This window comes from Panthera uncia, chromosome A2 (genome assembly GCF_023721935.1).
Source record: "Panthera uncia isolate 11264 chromosome A2, Puncia_PCG_1.0, whole genome shotgun sequence".
In the NCBI taxonomy this organism is placed as follows: Eukaryota; Metazoa; Chordata; class Mammalia; order Carnivora; family Felidae; genus Panthera; species Panthera uncia.
This window is the reverse complement of record NC_064816.1, coordinates 129,122,740-129,143,739: the sequence shown is the minus strand read 5'-3', so window position 1 is coordinate 129,143,739 and position 21,000 is coordinate 129,122,740. Positions and strand designations below refer to the sequence as shown.

The window sequence follows — 21,000 nt, the reverse complement described above, 5'->3', positions numbered from 1 at the left end:
ATCTTTTTTTCTCATATTACTTTTTAAAGGCATAACTTTCCTTGAAAGCATTGTTTTGTTATATCCCAGAAGTTTCTTTATGTGTATTTATATTATCTTTTATTTATTTCTAAATTCCAGCATGATTTTGTCTTTACCCTTGAATTATTTCAAAATTTCCAAGCATTTTAGAAATCCAGGTCTCCATGAAATACATTGAAAGTTTTTTCTTAACTGAGTTCATAATCTATATTTTTGTATGTTCCATATGTACTCGAGAAAATTGTGTATTCTCTACTTTTTGGATATAGAAGTGTACATATGTCTATTAGGCCAAGATTTTAGTTTTATCATTCAATAATTCCGTAACATGACTGATTATCGTTATCTGTTTGACTTTTCAAAAAAGGAGAAATGTCAAAATTTCCGAATGCATTAGTGGATTCATTAATTTTGCCTTGTAGTTCAAAACATTCTGTTTCACATATTTTGAGGTTATTTTACTACATGCATGAATACTTATAATTACAATGCCTTTTTGGGGAATTGAAATCACTATTATATATAGAATCTCTCAATCCCTCATAATTTTTCTAATTTTAAAGCCTATTTTCTCTAATATTAATATAACTACATAAGCTTTCTATGGTTATCATTTGCTGGCTGTATCGCCTTCCATCCTTTAATTTTCAATCCTTTGTGTGTCCTTTTACTATGTAGGTGTGTCTCTTGTACTGTATTACCCAAACTGTCAGCCTTTTTGCTTTGACCTATTTATGTTGGTATATTTCCACCTGTTTCTCTCAAATTATTATTTAAGTGTGCCCATATTTCTCCTCAGTACTTTTTAATTACATTTACACCCTTTGGTTTCTTTTACTCCACCTCAATCATACAGATATTATTTAAATTTTAATACTGAGTTACATGGTTATATATTTCACTTTATTTTTGACCTGGTTCTCTTTATCATTTTTGGCCTACAACCACTTACTAAGGTATTTGATAATTTTTATTTCATATTCTTAAAGCATATATTTTAAATTTATTTTATTTAGGTACTTCATCCAAAATTGTTTTCAATGTTAGTCTTTCTGGGAAAACATTCTTAAGTATTTTATGCCTCTAGGAATATTTTTATCATGGCCTCATTTGTGAATGACACTTGGGCTGGATATAAAAACTCGTGTTTTAAGTTCTTTTCTTTCAACATTTAAAAAATACTGATTCACTTTCCTCTTTCATTCAATTTTGCTATTGAAAAGTCTTATGTTAATCAGATTCTTATTCCTTTGGACATACTCTTCTTTTTTCTTCTTAGGCTTTTAGATTTTCCTTTTTATCATTGTATATTCTAAAATTTGACTATAATATGTCCGGGTGTAGGTTTTTTCTATCTGTCTTTGGCATTCTATGGGCCCTTTGAATTTTAAATCAAAATAAAATAATAATAAAATAAGATACAATAAAATAATAGACTTTGTCTATTAGAAATGTATCAGAAATGTTTCTCCATTATTTCTTAACATATTTTCTTTCTTCCAGTTTTATTTCTCTTTCTCTCTGAAACTTCTAATATCTGTATTATATTTCTAATAAATCTATCCTCCAAACTGATTAGGTTTTTTTCTCATATGTTCTATTTCTGGATCCCCTTCTTCATCCTCCTGAAAGATTACTTCAATTTGATTTTGTAGTTTACAAATTCCATTATTCCTTTCTCAGTGTGTTCATTATGCTACTTTTCCATTCCATAATTTTTATAACACTTTTTTCAAATACTATATTTTCAAACCTCCTGTTATTCACTTTGGCCATTTGTACATTTGTTTGTTCTCATATTATAAATTATTATGAACATCTTTTTTTTAGAATGTACATTAGACTAATTTAAGAAACTTGGTTTTATGTGATCTTTTTATTTTTTAATATTTTCTTCTGATATTATTTCTCACACTGCATGTTGTTTTACTTTTGAAATAGTCATTTTTCTCAAATGTTTTGATATTTTGACTGGTTTGCTTATTTTCTTCAGGGAATATTGGCTACTGTGAAGGGCAGTATATATGAGGGAAGGTCAGAGCACAGTCCACTTCAGTCTCTATGATCTCAGTAGTGGAGAAGTGAGTAAAATCTAGAATGGAGAACCTTAGACAACAGGAACCACTGGCAATTGCTCCTCACCTCAAAGAAACTTCTGAGATCAGGAGTTCATGTTTCTTAATCAGAAATTAAGTATTGTCTGGAGGAATATGTTCTGCCTCATTGAAAAGATTTTATGATAAATTCTTTATTATATGTCTTTCAAATTTGTGATGTTGTTAATATAATATGTTTCCCTATTGCCATGTCAAAGGTTTTGCTTTACTGAAAAAGTAATTTTTTTAAAACCAGAATGATAAATATTTCTTCATAAAATATCTATCCAATTTCCTACTAATCTACAAAATAGCACATTAGTTAAGTATCGTATACCTTTGAGAAAAGTACATATAATTTTGCTTTGTAAGCCTTTTCAAATGTGTATGTAATTTTTAAATATTCACTAACATTGTATTCTTATATATTTTAATGGAGAAAAGTCACTATAGTAACATGAAGTATAGTACATACTTGGAAATTGAACCCAATTGTCTAATGATATTCACAAAGTGATCAGCCATTTGCATGAAATAGAGTAGTACCTATAGCATAAAATTAAATAGGATATTAATCATTATGCTTTAGGGTATAAATTAGACTATAATCAAGGTCAGGAGTTGATGTAATATACCTATACTTAAGCAGGGTTATATTCATTATCAGATTTGCAGCCCCATTTCTATTTTAGGTATAGTCTGACCAGGTAATATGGACCCAGAGTAATGCTATAGTTAGGAACCTATCACTTTATTGTTGCAGTGTATATGTAATATGGCTCCTTTTCTTCTTAAACATTTTTGCAATTTGCCACTGCTGCATTGAAATCCATCTAAATTCAAACTCTTCAGAGAAAAGTGCCCTTTCCCTAGTTCCTTCCCTCTTCCTTCCCCCTTACTCCCTATCTTTTTTGTTCAGCACATCCATTATGCTTCTCAAAGGCACAGCGGAAATGTACAATTCAGGTTGGTGATGCCTCAGCTTATAACCAAAAGATTTTCAAAATGGTCTTGGAAACTTAACTTTTACAATATGACTAAGTGACTCACATGTTAGGGAAATATCTGCTTTTAGGATTTCTTCCTAATTGTATTGTTATGATATAAGCACTCATCATCTATCCAATTTGATGAACTTCATTCCTATTTTTCAGATGAGGAAATGAGAAGGAATAAATACCCAACTTAAGTATTCCCTTCCAATATTTATGAATTAAAATATATTTTAAAACAATGAGTTTATATAAAATAAAGATGAGGAGTCTTAATTGAGAAAATAATGAAAAGAATCAGTATATAAAAATATATATCAGAATACCACATGCTGTCTATGATGTCCTTATTGAAACACACATTCACATATATTAGCCTGATTTCCACTGTATTTTCCAACTTCTTTTCCCTCGGAAATACACAACATTTATTACATATAGTTTAACAGGTTGTTATGTCAGAATTAATTTTGGTGTTAAAATGTTCTTTCTTCACATTTATTTTCAGTCTCATTTTATAAGTATCAAAAAATTTCCCTCCATTTGAATTGGAGTTTTACAGAAAATAGGAATAAGGAGTTACGGTCTCTGTAATAATCTGGTTATAGCTTTATTTGATTACTTGTATTGCTTCTAGTCCTTAAGGAAAGAAAAAAGTGACTACTTATTCAGTTCTTAGTTTACTGCCCCGAAATGAAATACTTAGAATGGAAATATTTTAAATATTCAAATCCTACATTTTAAATGTGGCTTGCCCTGGAATAATGAGCATTAACTTGAATTATGAATATTATTTAAATTAAATTTTCTTGGGAAGTCAAATCAATAAGCACATTTTAAATAATAAATTGGTACAATTTTCAATTGTGTTATAAAGCATCTTAGTTTTCTGAAAAATTGTTCTCAAGAAGCACATTAAGAGTTGCAGTGTTTCTATAATTAGATGTACCCTATATCCACTAGAGGCAAAAGTAGTTTTAGACTACTTTGGGTTACCAGCTGGGATATTTATAATAATCTAGAACATTAAGTGTGCAATGAGAAAAAGTATGCCTTCCAGGAAGGAAAGAAAGTTTCTCACTTAATTACCAGTGTAAAACACCTCTTGACTGTGAGTTGCTGGTAGCACTGACGGTATTAAGAAGGCTTCCAAAATGTTCAACCATTATACCTAATTTATGGTATGCAAAGAACTTTCCAGTTTTGCTAATATGTATATTGATTTTGTCAAAATGATTTTTAAAATCTTATTCACTTATAACAAGGTAATGTGCAGGTCAAACTTCTATAACTTTGTAAATATTAATCAGAATTTCCTTTTGTGAATGAACTAATTTCTCTTTTTGCTTAAATACAGATAGCTTTTTTCAACATATCCATAAGCATCCCATAATGATTTTAAAAAGTCAACGTATACTCACTCTTGTTTAAAATTAAAATGCTATTTACAACAAATTATTATTAATTAAGTGGAAATTTTTAAATATGCATCTAAATATATCAATGTCCACATATGGTTTGATTCATCTTTTCTTTCCTTTCCTCCAAAGTTATCTGGAAGTATTTTGGATGTGTATAGTGGTGATCAGGGAATTTCTCCAGTTAATATGGGCCTTACAAGTGCTTCCTGTCCAGGTAGTCTGCCAATGAAAAGAGAAATTACAGGTAATGTTGCTTTTATAGTTTTATCCCTTTTTAAGTCAACTACTTAAGTTATAAGTGACACATATTACCAAGCTGAATATGATTTTTCAAATATTATCAAAATAGTTAAAATGGGAGAAATGTAGATAGTAAATTCACTTTTTTTTTTCCAGTGACAACCAAACAGCACGTTAATATAACTTATAATCCAATTGAATTGACTATTTTAGGAATTGGGGAAATATACACGTATGCTTTGTGTATATATGTGTATATACCAACTTGACTAAGTTGTTCACTTAAAGTTGCTTCATTTTGATAATGAATACATGCAATTTATTAACATGGTTGCAAAATAATTGATTAGGGGAAAAAGTTTTTTCTGTATGTAGATTTGATATAAAACAATTAGATTGCCCCCTTTTTAGCCTGTTTTATGAATTTCATGATAGACTCACATTTAATTTTCTCAAGTAGGTAAAAAAAAAACTCTCAGTTTTCAATAGTACATTTCAAAATTGCTACAACTCAAAAGAATTGTAGGGGAACTGTCAAGTTCCTCCAATATATGGATGAAGAAATCAAGGGTCAGAAGAGTTATTTTCACAGTCATACAGCTGATTTGAAGCAGGTGTGCATCAAAATAAGAATTTCCTGACTTAACAATGTCCAGTGTTAGTTCCTCCATAAAAATAAAATAAAAAATAAGTTGAAATTTCTGTAATAAGTTTTTAGTTTGGAGCCCAAACATTGATCTTTAATAAGTTTTTCAGAGTTAATATTAACAAATTTAGTAAGTGTAATATGTCTATTCTTGGGGTCTAGCCAATATCTCAAAAATTTCTATGCATACAAATTATTTAGATTAAAATGAATTAATATAGTTTTAAATAAATTAATTTAAATAATCATAGTCTTATGTTACCTGTTTTAAAAACTAGAGTAATGCAAGAAACACTGCATTATTTATGCTATATAACAAATTATCCCAAAATTTAACAGATTGAACTAATAAACATTTATTATTTCATATAATCTCTATGGGTCAGAAATCCAGAGGTGACTTAGAAGATTGGTTTTCGGAGCACCTTGGTGGCTCAGTTGTTTAAGCATCTGACTTCAGCTCAAGTCATGATCTTGTGGTTTGGGAGTTCCAGCCCTGCATCGGGCTCTGTGCTGACAGCTCAGAGCCTGGAGCCTGCTTCAGATTCTGTGTCTCTGTCTCTCTTTCTGCCCCTTCTCCTGCTTGCACTCTCTCAAAAATAAGCATTAAAAACATTAAAAAAGAAAAAAAGAAAATTTGTTCTCCTTCAGTCTTTCATAAGGTTGCAGTCAAGATGTCATCCAGAGGTACAGACATGTAACACTAGGTGGACCAGAGGATGTGCTCCTAAGACAGTTCACTCATGTGTCTTGCAAGTTAGTCCAACTAGTGATCCAAGACACACGAAAGCAGAAGCTGTACATACCTTTTATGACCTAGTCTTGGTCCACACTGGTCTTTTCCACAATATTCTGCTGGTGTCACAGGTCATCCCTGTTCAATGTGCAAAGGAACTACTAAAGGTGTGAATGTCATGAGAATCATTGTAGGCCATGTTGGAGACTATCACAAATGCTTAAAACCGTGTAGTGCATAAAGTATCATTTCTTGGAAGTGTGGAGTTATTTGATAGGAATATCTGAGAAATATAGCTAGTTCTAGCTCCAGGGATATAGAAATCATAATTATTTGTGAAAAATGTAGCTTGTAAAAATTTAGGTTGGAATAATTTTGAATAATCTTAAAATTCTTAAAATAATAATAATGATTGAGCAGTTTAACATTTGCTATGCACTGTACCTCTTTTCATCATGACAATGATAATCAAATAGGTATTAAATTATACCAATTTTGCAGATGAGGAGTTGAGACACAGAGAATTTAGGTAATAGATTTCATATCTATGAAATGGAAGGCCGGAATATAGATCTAGGTTTTACTACTCAAAGTTTAAAATGCTCACCATTACCTCTTACTTCCAGAGTACTTGCTCCAAATTTCTAAATATTTGCATAAAAATATTATTATGGCACTTGGAGTAGGTAATATAGTATTTTCACCTACTATTTCTGAATTATGTTGACTAGAGAGGTTGTAAAGTATAACTAAGTACTCTCTGAATTATCTTCTTTTTGATCAGAAACAGATACACGAGCTTTGGCAAAAGAGAGACAAAAAAAGGACAACCACAATCTCAGTGAGTATATTTTCCTTTTTTCTAAAATTAATAATAATAATAATAATAAAGGAGGAAATGCATAGAGATTAAAATATGTGGTCTTTTATTGTCACTCCATAAGTATTTTGAGATCACATAACCAAAATTAATAGTATATTCTCACTGGTTGAGCTATTTTAGGAAAGTTAAATGATGTGAACTCTCAGAAAAGCTACATATTTTAGGAAGTGAAACATCTCAAATGTCTCCTTGATCACTCTGTCTGTCAAGCAGGCTGGGTGTGACAGAGACTAGTGCATTTAGTTACATTTGAACTCTAGTGTGACTCATTGACTGAAGGAGATAAAAGTGGCTTTAACAAAATGTACATCACTTAAAAATCAAGAAACAACTCCATGTTCTCATCTTTCTGTATCAATCTGCTCCTCCCTTCCTAATGATAAGTTATCTGAAAGGTATTGCTTATGTTGTACTGCTGAATTCTACCTCTGCAAAAAATGTCTCTGATGCCTTCCTGGGGGTCAGTTTGACTCTGATAAGGGGTCACATGAGATGGAGAAATATAAGCAAGGGAAGTAGTTTAGCAGCAATGTTGAGCTTGATAGTGTTTGGTCATGTCTTAAGTACTTAACTGTGTCAAGTGAGCTTGACTAATTGAGTGTGAAGCCTTTCTGTTTTGGAAGCCAAATAAAAAAATGACAAGAGAATAAGAATAAAAATAAATAAAAACATTAAAGCTCTAAAACAAACCACGAATGTTCTTACATGTGGTTAGCTGAAATTGATTCTACATGTACCTGTGAACCCTGCATCATATTGCACTGCCTGCATTACAGAGCGATCAGAGTCTTCTGACTGTGAGATTGTGAGGGAAGAGCTGACAAGTGGTTCCAACTGTCCTCAGGGTCGTTGTGGAATGACCTGATTCTGATAGCCCTTAGTGGTAGAGCAGATAAGCTTTGGTCCAGATTATGAGACAAGTAGAACATGAGTAGGGGTGGCTAGTTGTTGATAGAAGGGATTCATGCAGCAAGGAACTATGGGCTTTTCTCTCAGTTTTAAACCTGTTAACTCATTATTGCTCTCCTGTTCTTTGTTTCTCTTCTCTACATCTGCAGTTTAAATAACATAAAGTATGATAGGCATGTGGTATGTCCATTGTCAAGTGTTTTCTAATCTGGATTCCCTTACCAGGATATGTTGCTTTTTGGAGATATCAATGTTAAAAATTTTTAATATCATATTTTGAATATGATGAATCTAGAACAATCCCTAAATTTGTGAGGATCATGTCAAGAGGACAAATGAAAACACACTTAGCAGAAATCTAAATTTTAAAAGTTGTAGGTCAAGCTCAATTAAAATATGCTCTGTTCTTTCTAAAGACTGGAAGTCCAGGTGTGAATTCAGAATTCTCAGATCATCAGAGCTCTGAGGGAAGATGTAAGGGTGAGGCAAAGCCAGCCTTCAGCCATCAGCCCATCTCGCTTCTCTCCCCACTCCTTGTTCCATTCTGTGCCGCCAGTGGCCTCAGACATGAACGTGAACACTCATTTTCTACATTTTAGCTCCACACCCACCTGTTGAAATAACTTCCCCTTGTCCACATCTTGAGCCTAGAGGTGAGCACACTGGTGTCATGGTCCTCACTCAGAAGGGTGGACTAGGAAGTGGCCTGCACAGGCTCTGGAAATGGGCTCAGGGCATTGGGAGGATATTCCTGGAGCAAGTTACCCAATGTAGTTTGACTCTGTGGCTGACTTGCTCACTGGGGAAGGATGTGGTGAGTATGGGTCCAGGATAGGGGCCTCTCTCACCCTGACCTAAGGACAGGAATGAATGAATATATCAAAACTGTGAAGAGTGAAACCGCACATGGCATAGAGTAACTTGGTAATTTCTTAAAACTTGACTGCTTTACAAATAACTACTACTGGGTATGAAAACATTGAGGAACCAAAGTTCTCATTATAATTAGCCATTAAAAATTTATCAAGCACAATCTAAGAAGAGTAGAGGAGGAACTTCTTATATTTTACATAAGGTGCATTTAAATAATAGATTTGGGAGAAATATTCTAAAACTAAACCAGTTCCCTATTTTGAGGTAAAACTGTGAACATCCTTCATAGCTATTCTTCATCTTATATTTAACAGTCTGTTTTATAATATAGAAGTGAGTATGTGTGAACATAGAATTATTAATAATTCTTACTGTGAAATATGTATGTATTTCTATCAGCTGTACCTTTGTTTATTTTCTTTTCTTGTTTTTTAATGTGGTATCATTGTTTTTTGAATCACATGCATAGGGAAAACAGGATCAGCAAAGAGGGAAAACAAACTCTCTCAAGAATCAATTATATTCTAATTTTAGACTAATCCCAATATATTATTACTGAAGGTCAAATCCATTCATGGTGAATTGCTTTGTACAGACAATTGTTATTCTTTCATGACTTTCCTTGTTTCTGGTAGCAGATCTTAATTTTTAGCATGTATAAAGTATTTTCAAATATTTTTGATATATAATTTTCTTCTTCTTCATGACCTTCTTCTTCCTTCATTTCCTGGAAAACTTTTAAAATGTTACTTTTAGAAGAAAATATTATATAGAAGTATATGTTGTAGTTCTTGATTCTAGGAATATAGAGTAGACTATAAGACTACACTATCCTCTGTGAAACTGCTTTTGATAGGGGTCAATATAGGAAATGCTCTACTTATTTGTATATCTGACATTTATTGAACATTTATTAGATGCATACAATTTCCAAAAGTAATGAATTCATGGAAATTCAAACAGAGAAAACAGTCTCTGAATAAGAATTTATACCAGTAGTTCTCAAAATGTAGGCCCTAAACAAATAGCATCAACATCACCTGGGAGTTTGTTAGAAATGGAAATCCTTGGGCCCCAACCCAGACCTACTAATAGGTTTGGGATATAAATCCATTTTAACAATCCTTTCACATATGTCTCATGCCTGCCAAAGTCTGAAAACCACTATTCTATATATTATTGAAAAATTTTAGATTAGAAAAATATATTCACAGTCTTATCAACATTTGTTTAGCACCTCCTATATGCCAAGCCCTCTGAAGACAGAAAAATGAGGAGTAAATTGCCCCTGCCTTCAAGGAAGTTACAGTCTAGTTGGGCACACACGCCTACCATGTGCTAAACTTTGTGTCAGGCCTTCAGGTATTGTATGAGAAGAGTAGGCATGATGTAGACCTCAAAAGATTATGATCCTAATGGGCTAATCCATATGTGAAGTTATGATCCAATAGGATAAATATATATAAATGCAAATATATTTTTCAATATGGATAAGTATTACAGCATTTCAAAAAAGTGAAAAAAATTGTTTTTGAGAGAAAATGTTTTGAAAACATTGTCAACAATAGAATCACAATTCTAATATTGTTATCTTTATTTTTAGAATTAAATATATTTGAATTTTTATTTTATATTTGAATACTCTTTTGACTATATGGAAATTATTTTGCTAAATGTTTTTTCAAGATTATTAAGAAAGTTTACAGCTGACCAAAAGTGAATTGTGCTTTAATGAGAATAATCAATGATATTTCTTTTTTAATAGTTGAAAGAAGAAGAAGGTATAACATTAATTACCGAATCAAGGAGCTTGGCACTCTTATTCCAAAGTCTAATGATCCGTGAGTTCGACAGTAATTTCTATAATAATGTTATGGTTTGAATAACCCCCCCCCCAAAATGGATCGGAGGAAGCGGGGGGACGGGAGAACCAATTACTAGGAAACTAAGCAGCTTATGGTAAAAGTAAGACTACTGCTGGTCTTCTTGTTAAGTATCTATTTGAGACTGATGGTTATTAGACGTCAAGGTTGTTACTAACATTTGTCCTTTTGAGACATAGGAAATAGTGAAATTATTTCTTCTCAGTTCATAGCAGGTCTTTCTATATGACATCAATATTGGCAAATTTAGTGGCAGTATCAAATGTTGTTTACGACATTGGTATACTCAATTTATGGTTATAGCAATCCTTCCAGCATAAAATTTATATGCACATGGACATTGAATTGTCGGATTTTCAGTGGTCTGAACGTTCTGGAGGCAGGCAAGTAAAAAAAAAGAATTGTAAAAACATGCTGATTGATGCCAACCAATAATTGGTTATTGTAATTAAATTTTCAGCCATGTTTTGGTGTCGTCCACACTCAAAGTTAATAAACAAGACATTTGAGGTTGCAGGAACTACCTAATTAATCAAAGCATCAAGTTAGAATGTTAAACGTTTCTCTAAAATATAGAAATATGTTGTATTACATTAATAATGACTTGAAAATGTTTCATTCAAACCGAGAACTGCTCTCTCCTGATACTGGAGATCATCAATTATTCAGAAACAATGATGTTCGATATGGTGATATTAGTGAAATTTGTAAATACTCTTTCCCTGAATCCAAATGTGCCAATTCATTTAGACAATTCAATAATTTGTAATAGAAAGAAGTGTAATATTTATCCTTACGGGCATATTAGATAGAGAAGGCATCATGTGGAATGACAGAAAGGCTCTGGATGGAGAATCTGAAGAGCTTGGTCACAGTGTAGGCCCTACTGGTAACTCTTCAAATCTTTTAAAGTCCCTAAGCATGCAACTCTTTCTATTAGTAGAAGAGAATACCCATTTTCCTGATAGGTCTTATTTTTTTAACACGTAACATATAAATGCACATTTATTCATCAAAAATTTAATCCAAGGCCAAGCTTTTTTGTTTGAATATGTGTTGTAGCTTTTCTTTCTTACATAAACTACACTAAAATGTATAGTCTATTTTAATTTCTTTAAAATAAAACAAACACGTACACAACCTAAGTACAGATGGACTTTTAAAAATGCTTATGCTTTTTGTGACAGCATATTTTTTTTGTTTTGTTTTATGTGACAGCATATTTTTAAGCAAGCAAAGTTTACTGACATTTTAATTGAGTTTTTCTAAGGCTTTTAATATAATCTTCCTAAAACAATAACTATTTTAAAAAATGTCTTCTTTTATCAGCATTCATATTTCATTAGCTAATGTACCTATAATTTAATTATATTATCATCATAATAAATACAATAGGCATTAATTTAATAACTTATCAGTAAGTACACAACACCACAATGATAACAGAAATACTTGGACATATCAGAGGGTGGCCTATTGCCCTCTATTACCTACTTTGTCCTAACAACAGTCAGTGAATGTCACAAAGGAAATGGAGAACATTAATTAATCTTGAAAATGATTGGATAAAAGTCAATTAAGAAAGGTTCTCTTATAACTGGTGGAGCTAACCCACAGTGCCAGGGAATAGTTATATGCAGAAAGCACATGAGACTTTAAGACTGGATTTGGAACCCTAACTGACCATCTTTAGATGTCACCATGCCTATAAGGCACCAATTATATGATTGGGTTTTTATAAACATAAAACCAAATAATATATATAAGAATATCATACACATTATAAATCTTGTGTGAGGTATTATTATTCTATATATTTATAGAAACTTTGGTTATAAAAAGGCTTCTTTCTACTTCTAATTCACTGTCTAGAACCGAAAAGGCAAGCTTTTCCTGTAAAGGGCCAGATATTTCTAGCCTAGAAATAAATATTTCTAGCTTTGTGGGCCATATAGTCTGTGGCAACTTTCTAACTCTGTTATTATAGCATGAAAGCATACATAGACAATATGTATGTGAATGAACATGGCTGTTCCCACTGAAACTTTATTGACAAAAATAGACTGTAGGTTGTAGTTTGTCTACCCATGATCTAGAATATAGAAGATCAATTTACCATAGAACCATATCTGAAAGAGATTATCATTGGGAAAAGTTTATTGTAAGCCTTCTTAAGTGTTTTTCTCTTCTTTATGGATCTCAGAAAGAGGTATGATTATTTGTTTTAATTATATTATGTTCTATGTATGGAAATGATATTTATTTTGGGTCTAATTGAAAACACATTAATTGATCAGATGGTAATGATATCTATATGTGGCTCTGCACACATAGCATAGACAGAAGAGATGCTTAACTGTTAGCTCTCTTATTCCAGACATCCGATACCATTTCTGTTTCAATGCATCTTATCCCTTGGCTTTTGGTGGCCTCGCCTAATACCCTAGTTCTTCTTCTTAGGGTCCACCAACATGAGTCCCATGGTTGAATCCAGAACATAGCCTCTTTAAAACTTGGATCTATGGGCCTAAGGAGTAGTCACTTGTTCTATGAAACTATTTTGGATTCATTTATTGAATTTTCAGACACTACTATGGATAATCTAACAAGTTATAGAAAATTAATTAGTGGAGATAGAGTGTGGGGATAAAATAGAGGAGGCAAGTTTCATTTTGAAGAAATGTTATTACTATGTTGTGACAATTCCGAAATTAACAAGAAGTGGATCAAAAAAAATAAAACAAGATTTCAGTTTGAGTTTAATACATTTCATACTAATTTGTTGTACCATTTCAAACCATTTGTTTGTAACCATTACAATTCATAAGAATTTTTAGGGGTGTTTGGGTAGCTCAGTCGGTTGAGCATCTTAATCAATTTCAGCTCAGGTCTCAATCTCACGATTCTTGAACCCAGAGTCAGACTCATGCTGACAGCATGGAGCCTGCTTGGGATTCTTTCTCTCCCTCTTTGTCTGCCCCTCCCCAGCCCATGCTCTTTCTCTCCCTCAAAAAAAAAATAAACTTAAAAAATGAAATTCATAAGAATTTTTAAAAACAAGAAATATATCAGATTACACAATTATCTAATATGGGATTTTTCAGATGTGTGCTATAACCTATTAATGGATCACAAAATCAATCACATGAGAAAGATTCAGCATTTTTAAGAAAAGAAGGAAGAGTAGTATTGGTAATATTAGAGTATTACATATTACACCTAAAGGGAATAGTAATATGTGGTGAAACATTTTTTTTGCAGATTTATGCACTGAGAATACACTGGTTCATGGTAGAAAACATAGTTCTTATGGGAGACACATTTGAGAAAGTGTGAAATCCACAGATTTTCAAAAAGAGCATTGAATTAAGTGAGGAAAACTGGGTCTCATCTTCTAAACACCACGTGCTCTTGGGCAAATAGCAGAAACCATGAAGTGGTTGACCTCTGAGGACCTTTCCAGCTCATGATTAGAATAAACTTAGTGGTTGGCTTAGGGAATCGGAGCCAACACCTAGAGACATTTTGAATTCTATGAAGTTGCCATTTTTATGTATAAAAAACATTTGGAAATTTGTATTTCATTGCTAGGTCAGAAGGGTAAGGTCAGAAGGGAAAATAATATAGTGAACAGCTATAGTTGAAAAAAGTTATATGCTGAAAAAAATTAAATGAGAAAACAAACAACCAAGGAACGACAATCTCTTGATCATTGATTGGAAAAGAAACGAAAACCAAATGAAACTAACAAACATGAAAAGTAAGAGCTTCCACAGATGTGTGGTAGTGGTCCACCTCATATATGCCTTATATAATCATATTTATAAAAACTCATATTAGTGGAGATAAAATATACTGTCAGAGCATGAATTATTCTATTGGTGCTAGCAAATTACTCTTGTTTTTCTGCTTTGTTATTTATAAACTGGATGACAGTTTTTTAACTAAATTGATCTGGTTTTTTTCCTCTGTTGTCAGAACTTGCTCCTGCTTTTGTATAAGAATGGTGGTTAAAGCAGTAAATGAGACTTAGGAAGACTTTCTAAATTAGAAGTGTAAAATGTTGATTGAAAGAAAAAAATATCAAACTTACTATGGTGTGTTCTTTCTTTCTTCTTTATTTTTTAGTGCTTTTAGGTGGATATGCTCTCCTAAGATGACAACAGACTGTATTCTCCATAGTTTACCCTGGCCACATTCCTAATCTAATGTGTGCATTAGAATGCATAGCTTTTAACTCCTAAAAGTTTTAAGTTCTTCAAGGAGAATCATTTTGTAGAAAATGAAAAGCCAGTATCTACATTTATCCCTTAGGCATGCCTTTATGTGTATTAACGTTGCTGTCATAATCAATGTTTTTAATGCCTAGATGCTTGAAATTATCTTGAGAGAAAAACATCTCCTTAATAAATTTGGAAAACAAACATATTTTTTAATGTTTATTTATTTTTGAGAGAGACAGAGAGACAGAGCACCAGTGCGGGAGGGCAGAGAGAGAGGGAGACACAGAATCCTAAGCAGGCTCCAGGCTCCAAGCTGCCAGCACAGAGCCCAATGCAGGGCTTGAACCCATGAACCACGAGATCATGATTTGAGCCAAAGTCAGATGCTCAACCAACTCAGCCACCCAGGCACCCCAAAAACATTTTAAAAAGAAACCTCATACATTAAAATGGTTTTAAAATAGAGTGAACTTTAAAAAAAATAATGCAAATGGTATCAGGTAGAAATTGTTGGAAGACCCATTGTGTGACTTCTACAAGCATTTTGAAGGTTTATTTTAGACCTAAATAAACATCACCTTAAACTTCAAAGTTGACCAGAGTTATCCTTTTCCTGTTATTTCTTCTGTTCTTCAAGTTTTTCCTCCAATGAGAAGAAATGAAACAAAATTAGTACCATAAGCCTTCTGCTGATGCTTAGAGTTTTAATTCAGGAATCCAATACCTTTTTGAGTTACAGGTACTTTTTTAGTTTAATGACAAAAGTAGCCTCTTTCTGCATAACCTTCCCAAAAGTAGCCTCTTTCTGCATAACCTTCCCATCACCTGCTAAGTCACAGTGAGTGGATGAGACCAGCAGCTCTTTGACAACTGGCAAAGCATTTGCACACTTTAAATTTTTTTTTTAACGTTTATTTATTTTCGAGACAGAGAGAGACAGAGCGTGAACAGGGGAGGGGCAGAGAGAGAGGGAAACACAGAATCTGAAACAGGCTCCAGGCTCTGAGCTGTCAGCACAGAGCCCGACGCGGGGCTCGAACTCACAGACCGTGAGATCATGACCTGAGCCGAAGTTGGACGCTTAACCGACTGAGCCACCCAGGCGCCCCGCATTTGCACACTTTAGACAGACTCTGGTAATGGGTTGGTGCCTTCTAACAGAAGATAGCTTAACCAGGCCCTAGTAAGCATTTTCACCTGCCGGTAGAAAAATGCATCTTCCTTTAATTTGTTATGGCTAATGGAATTATCATCTAACCTGAACATGCAAGGAGGCATGTACAAGTCAGATTTTTCATAAACTATATCTTCCCACTTCTGATCACTTAATGAATACATATTAATTTCAATATGTCTCATATAGATCATAGAAACCAAAAGTACATGCAGTATAATATCATCTTAAAATTTTCCTACATGCTCACTGTATGTTGTATTAAAAATAATCTCATGACTCTAAACTAAAAATGCATCAAGGTTTACAACAGCTCTGGTGAACTTTTAGCGATTAGCTTGCCCTCATTCTCCACATGTATTCTTAATTCTCATATAGGATCAAATTCTTCGATGTATTTTTTCAGATGTTAAAATTGGTAGCCTATTTTGTGATTCCAGATTTATCATTTCTCCTGTCTTAAAAATAAGTTTTAATAAAATATTTTTTCTATGCTATAACCTGAAAGGTTATCTGGTTGTATTTAATTATATTTACTTATCTTAAACTTATTTAAAAATAGTCATCCGGTTTTATAAAAAAGTATTGATGGCTTTTGTGCAGAAAAATTTGCCCAATGATTCTAGAAAGTTTTGCTCTATTGCTTAAAGTGATGTTGCCAAACTCTGATTTGTTTCACAATCACTCAGGATCACTATTCAGAAGAAACCTTTTTTTTTTTCTTAGAAGCATAAAAGCAACCTTATTAGAAAGTAGGTTAAAAGATCGGTACATTTGAAATGATCTTAAAAAATTTAGGCTTAAGTCCTCAGTAATGTACATTTCCTAGTTCATTAATGCAGAAATACCGCACATAGATTTTAATCTCGGAGTTAATAATAAAAGCAATTTTCACTAAAAATATAAAAACTGTAATGGTAGAATCATGATATTGCATTTAGCTCTCCCACAAAAAGTCACTTTATTACTTTCTTTTGACACTTATTTTCATTCTGGGATTAATTTTACTATATAAGGGCTTCTTAACTATTCTATTAAAATTTCTATTCAGAAGCAATAATATCTAAGAGTGAATAATAGTCATGTAAATCATTATTTCATATTAATGTAAAAGATTTTGTAAGTTCTTATGGATTCTGCTGACATGCACAATTGTGAAAAGGTTATCTCTCCGTTCTGTAGTGATACGCGCTGGAACAAAGGAACCATTCTGAAAGCATCAGTGGAGTACATCAAGTGGCTACAAAAAGAACAACAGAGAGCTCGAGAATTAGAACACAGACAGAAGAAATTAGAGCAGGCTAACAGGCGGCTTCTACTCCGAATTCAGGTTTTTATAAAAATGTTGCCATGAACCACATAGCTTATATATGACTTATCCATCATCGGTTTTATTCATTGCCTCATTTATTTTTTTCTTATTAACAATTATTTTTCCTTCTGAAGGATAATTTTATTGCCTTTTAGAAGCTCATGAATTGGGTTGTTTCAATTAGATTTTGATTAGAAGTCCAGGATCAAGGTGGCTTTGGAAATAAGTGAATGACAACAGCTAATTGCAAAATGCAGAAAATAGAACAAATTTTATAAACACACAGTACTATCCCAGCTGAAAAATAATAAGTAAAACATTTGTATCTCTAGATAAAATTGGACACTAAGGACTAAATTCTTCTCTCTCCCTTTTATTTCTTTAGTAACATTGCTATGGATTTCATTGCCCCAAGGCATATTGTGCCAGTATATATTAAGTCACTCCTCATCTGTTCATGTGACACAAAATATCAAAATATGGGTTTTCATAACTCCAATATTTTTTATGTGAGCATGCTTATTGCCAGGTAAAGCACTACTCTGTTTCCATGAAATAGTCTTATATTGAGAAATTAATCAGGAAGAATAAGTGAAATATTTTCCACTATCTCCAAATGGCTGTATTGTAATCTGAGCCACTATGAACCATTATATGTTATGTATTCCTTAGACAGCAATGGGAGGATAATTTTTTTTAATCTGTATAGTTTTCTCAGGGTTATTTTTCAGGTACTAGAAATATACTAGATTCCATTACTTTGCAAAGAATATTATAGTATGTATTACTCTTCATTTTGAATGCTTGTTAGTATTTTGTTCCTATTTCTGCTTTTCTGGTTTTCCAGAGTCAAGTCAACCTTCAAAGTCATTATTTAATTATTCTCATTTGAAATTGCAGGAACTAGAAATACAGGCTCGTGCTCATGGTCTGCCAGCCCTGGCTTCACTTGGCACAGTTGATTTAGGTGCTCATGTCACCAAACAACAGACCCATCTTGAGCAGAATTCAGTAGACTATTGCCAACAACTGACTCTGTCTCAGGGGACCAGCCCTGAGCTCTGTGATCAAGCTATGGCCTTCTCTGATCCTTTGTCACACTTCACAGATTTATCATTTAGTGCCTCTTTGAAAGAGGAACAAAGATTGAATGACATGCTACTGGATGACACAGTATCTCCATTTGGAACAGATCCTCTGCTGTCTGCCACTTCCCCTGCAGTTTCCAAAGAAAGCAGTAGGAGAAGTAGTCTTAGCTCAGATGATGGCGATGAGTTATAAAAAACAGACAGGCTCGATTCATCAACTGGGAAGCAATTCTACGCAGGTGCTATGCAATTACGTTCTGTTTCATATATTGCTTTGGCTTAATTTTTCCAAAAGGAATATACCGTTCAAGAGAAACTGATTATAAACGACAGAAGAATTCACAGGAAGAAGAAACATGGCATTGAAGATTATTGAGAACAAAAAAGGAATTTTTCCTCTTTGACTAAGATGTCTAAATCTGCTTAAATTTTGTTTTCCTGGAAAGAGGTACAACATAAGAAATAGCTCTCTACTGATGTTTTAAAAGTAGCAATGGAGTGATGTACCATTGAAACTAACACACTGCAGGGAGTAAACCTACTGAAATATACAAACCTTTTCTTATTCACTTCTAACTCCTTCCTAGTCCAGTCTTACCTTAGTTTTCAAGTATCAAGCTCAACAGACTTGGTAGTTCATTGCCTTTCTCCACTATCTAATGGGATGTGTTGGTTAAAGTTCAAATTTGATAGAGGAAATAGTTAAAAGACACTGTTATCTGTCACTTCTAATTGAAAAGTGAATCTATAATGAACATTAAAATTTTCCGCAATAAAATACCAAAAATATATAAAAACTTTGCTTTCTAAAATTAGGCCCTAATTCCTTTAGTCAGTTCAATTATAGTAATTCTAAGAATATCTTTGCATATTTATGGAGACATTCTATGTTCAAAGAAGGAACACACTGAATACTTTCCTTAAGAATCTGCACTGAAAATTTACCACTTCACACAAACATCACTTACACACAGGCACACAATGTAGGTAGTATATTTCCTTTTTGTTTTCCTTCACTTTTGTGATTTTCTAATCAGCATCAGAAACCACAGTCCAAATCCTCTCTTCTTCAACAAAAAGAGATGTTGGATAATCAATTTCAGTAAGTAAAATACACACACACACACACACACACACACACACACATACACACCCCTACTATGAGAATTCCTCAGCTATCTAAAATTTATCACAGTCTCTAAAAATGCATTTAAATTAATTAAGTGATACCGTTTTGCTCCAAATTGACAACATGGAAAATTAGTTTTCCAACTGACAAAATCATTTGTAAAACAGACTCTTTGTTATTACATTGAGCTCTGACTGGAGGACAAATCTCCATTCCCATAAGTACTTAGAGCACCCTCTGACTTTGCTAGCTATGTTAGTATTTGTTAAAAATTGTGTGACTATAATGCTTTATTCAAAATTTTCTCTTTTGAGCTTGGGATTGGGGTTGACCTACCAAGGCTGTTGCTCAGTGCTGGACTTCTATGATTGCTCATCTGATCAATGAGTATTTTATGGAGAGATACTCAAACTGCAATGCATCCTGTGAAAATGTAGAACACATGAGCAAGATATGGTCTTACTCCTCAGAGAGTAACAAGACTGCATGAGAAACAACAGCAGAAGATAGAAGACACACGAATTAAAGTCTACATGGTACAGTATAAGCTGTAAATATAGAAGGTCAGAGAAAATGAAAATGAATAAAGGTTGGAGAATCACAAACCTCTACGGGAAGGTAGAATGTAACTTATTTTAAAATCATAAATTTGGATAAGGAGAAGGCATATTAGAGAATAATATCAACCAAATGGTAAAAGTGAGAATAAGTTGAGGATGTGTCTTCATGGGACATTCGTTAGAAAGTTCCGGCCACCCTAGAAGATGCCAGCTTGAAAGTCCTGGAAAATAATATTGGCAACATGTTGTACAAGACCTTGAATACTAGAATGAAATGATATGGTATAAATTGAATTTTTTTTTTACTGGAAGAGAGAAGCCTAAAAATTAAAATGCTACTGTACATTACTAAAGTAATTTGGAGATAATCTTTCTTGACTATTAACTTTGGGATAAATTTTTGAAAGGGTGCTTTAGGTATTACATATAGGGAACTATGTCATCATGAAATTTGAGACATAATGCTAATGAAAGTGGGAACGTATTAAATTCTTATGGTCTAATAATTATCTCAGGCTTAGCTTACAACATTAGTCCAGAGTTTGGAGAATTAAAATGATTTTTATTGTTTGACATGGAAAAATAATTCTAAATTTATGGGAATAGTCATTAGAGCCAGATAGATAAATTCATCTGAAATATGCCATGTGAAAAGAGCAATAAGTTACACTTCCTCAAGAATTTTCAAGATAACATAATATACTTCTAACTTTATGGTAAAATCCCCCTTCATTATCTGGGTCAATAGTTTACTATTACAATATAAATCATAGAAAATGGATATGTTTTTGAGTCCATGTAAAACACATTCCAG

The 21,000-nt window shown here is 32.8% G+C and overlaps 1 protein-coding gene across 2 annotated transcripts in view; it reads left to right on the top strand.

Annotated features, from left to right (window-relative positions):
• TFEC (transcription factor EC) overlaps positions 1 to 20,635 on the top strand; it is a 136,878-nt gene extending 116,243 nt beyond the window's left edge. For both annotated transcript variants that reach the window (XM_049642975.1, XM_049642976.1), the window contains 5 exons: positions 4,660 to 4,774; positions 6,937 to 6,993; positions 10,583 to 10,658; positions 17,280 to 17,427; positions 18,310 to 20,635. In XM_049642975.1, the coding sequence (XP_049498932.1) occupies positions 4,660 to 4,774; positions 6,937 to 6,993; positions 10,583 to 10,658; positions 17,280 to 17,427; positions 18,310 to 18,690 (777 nt within the window). In that variant the 3' untranslated portion in view covers positions 18,691 to 20,635. The remainder of the gene's footprint in view (positions 1 to 4,659; positions 4,775 to 6,936; positions 6,994 to 10,582; positions 10,659 to 17,279; positions 17,428 to 18,309) is intronic.
• Positions 20,636 to 21,000: the final 365 nt, after the last annotated feature.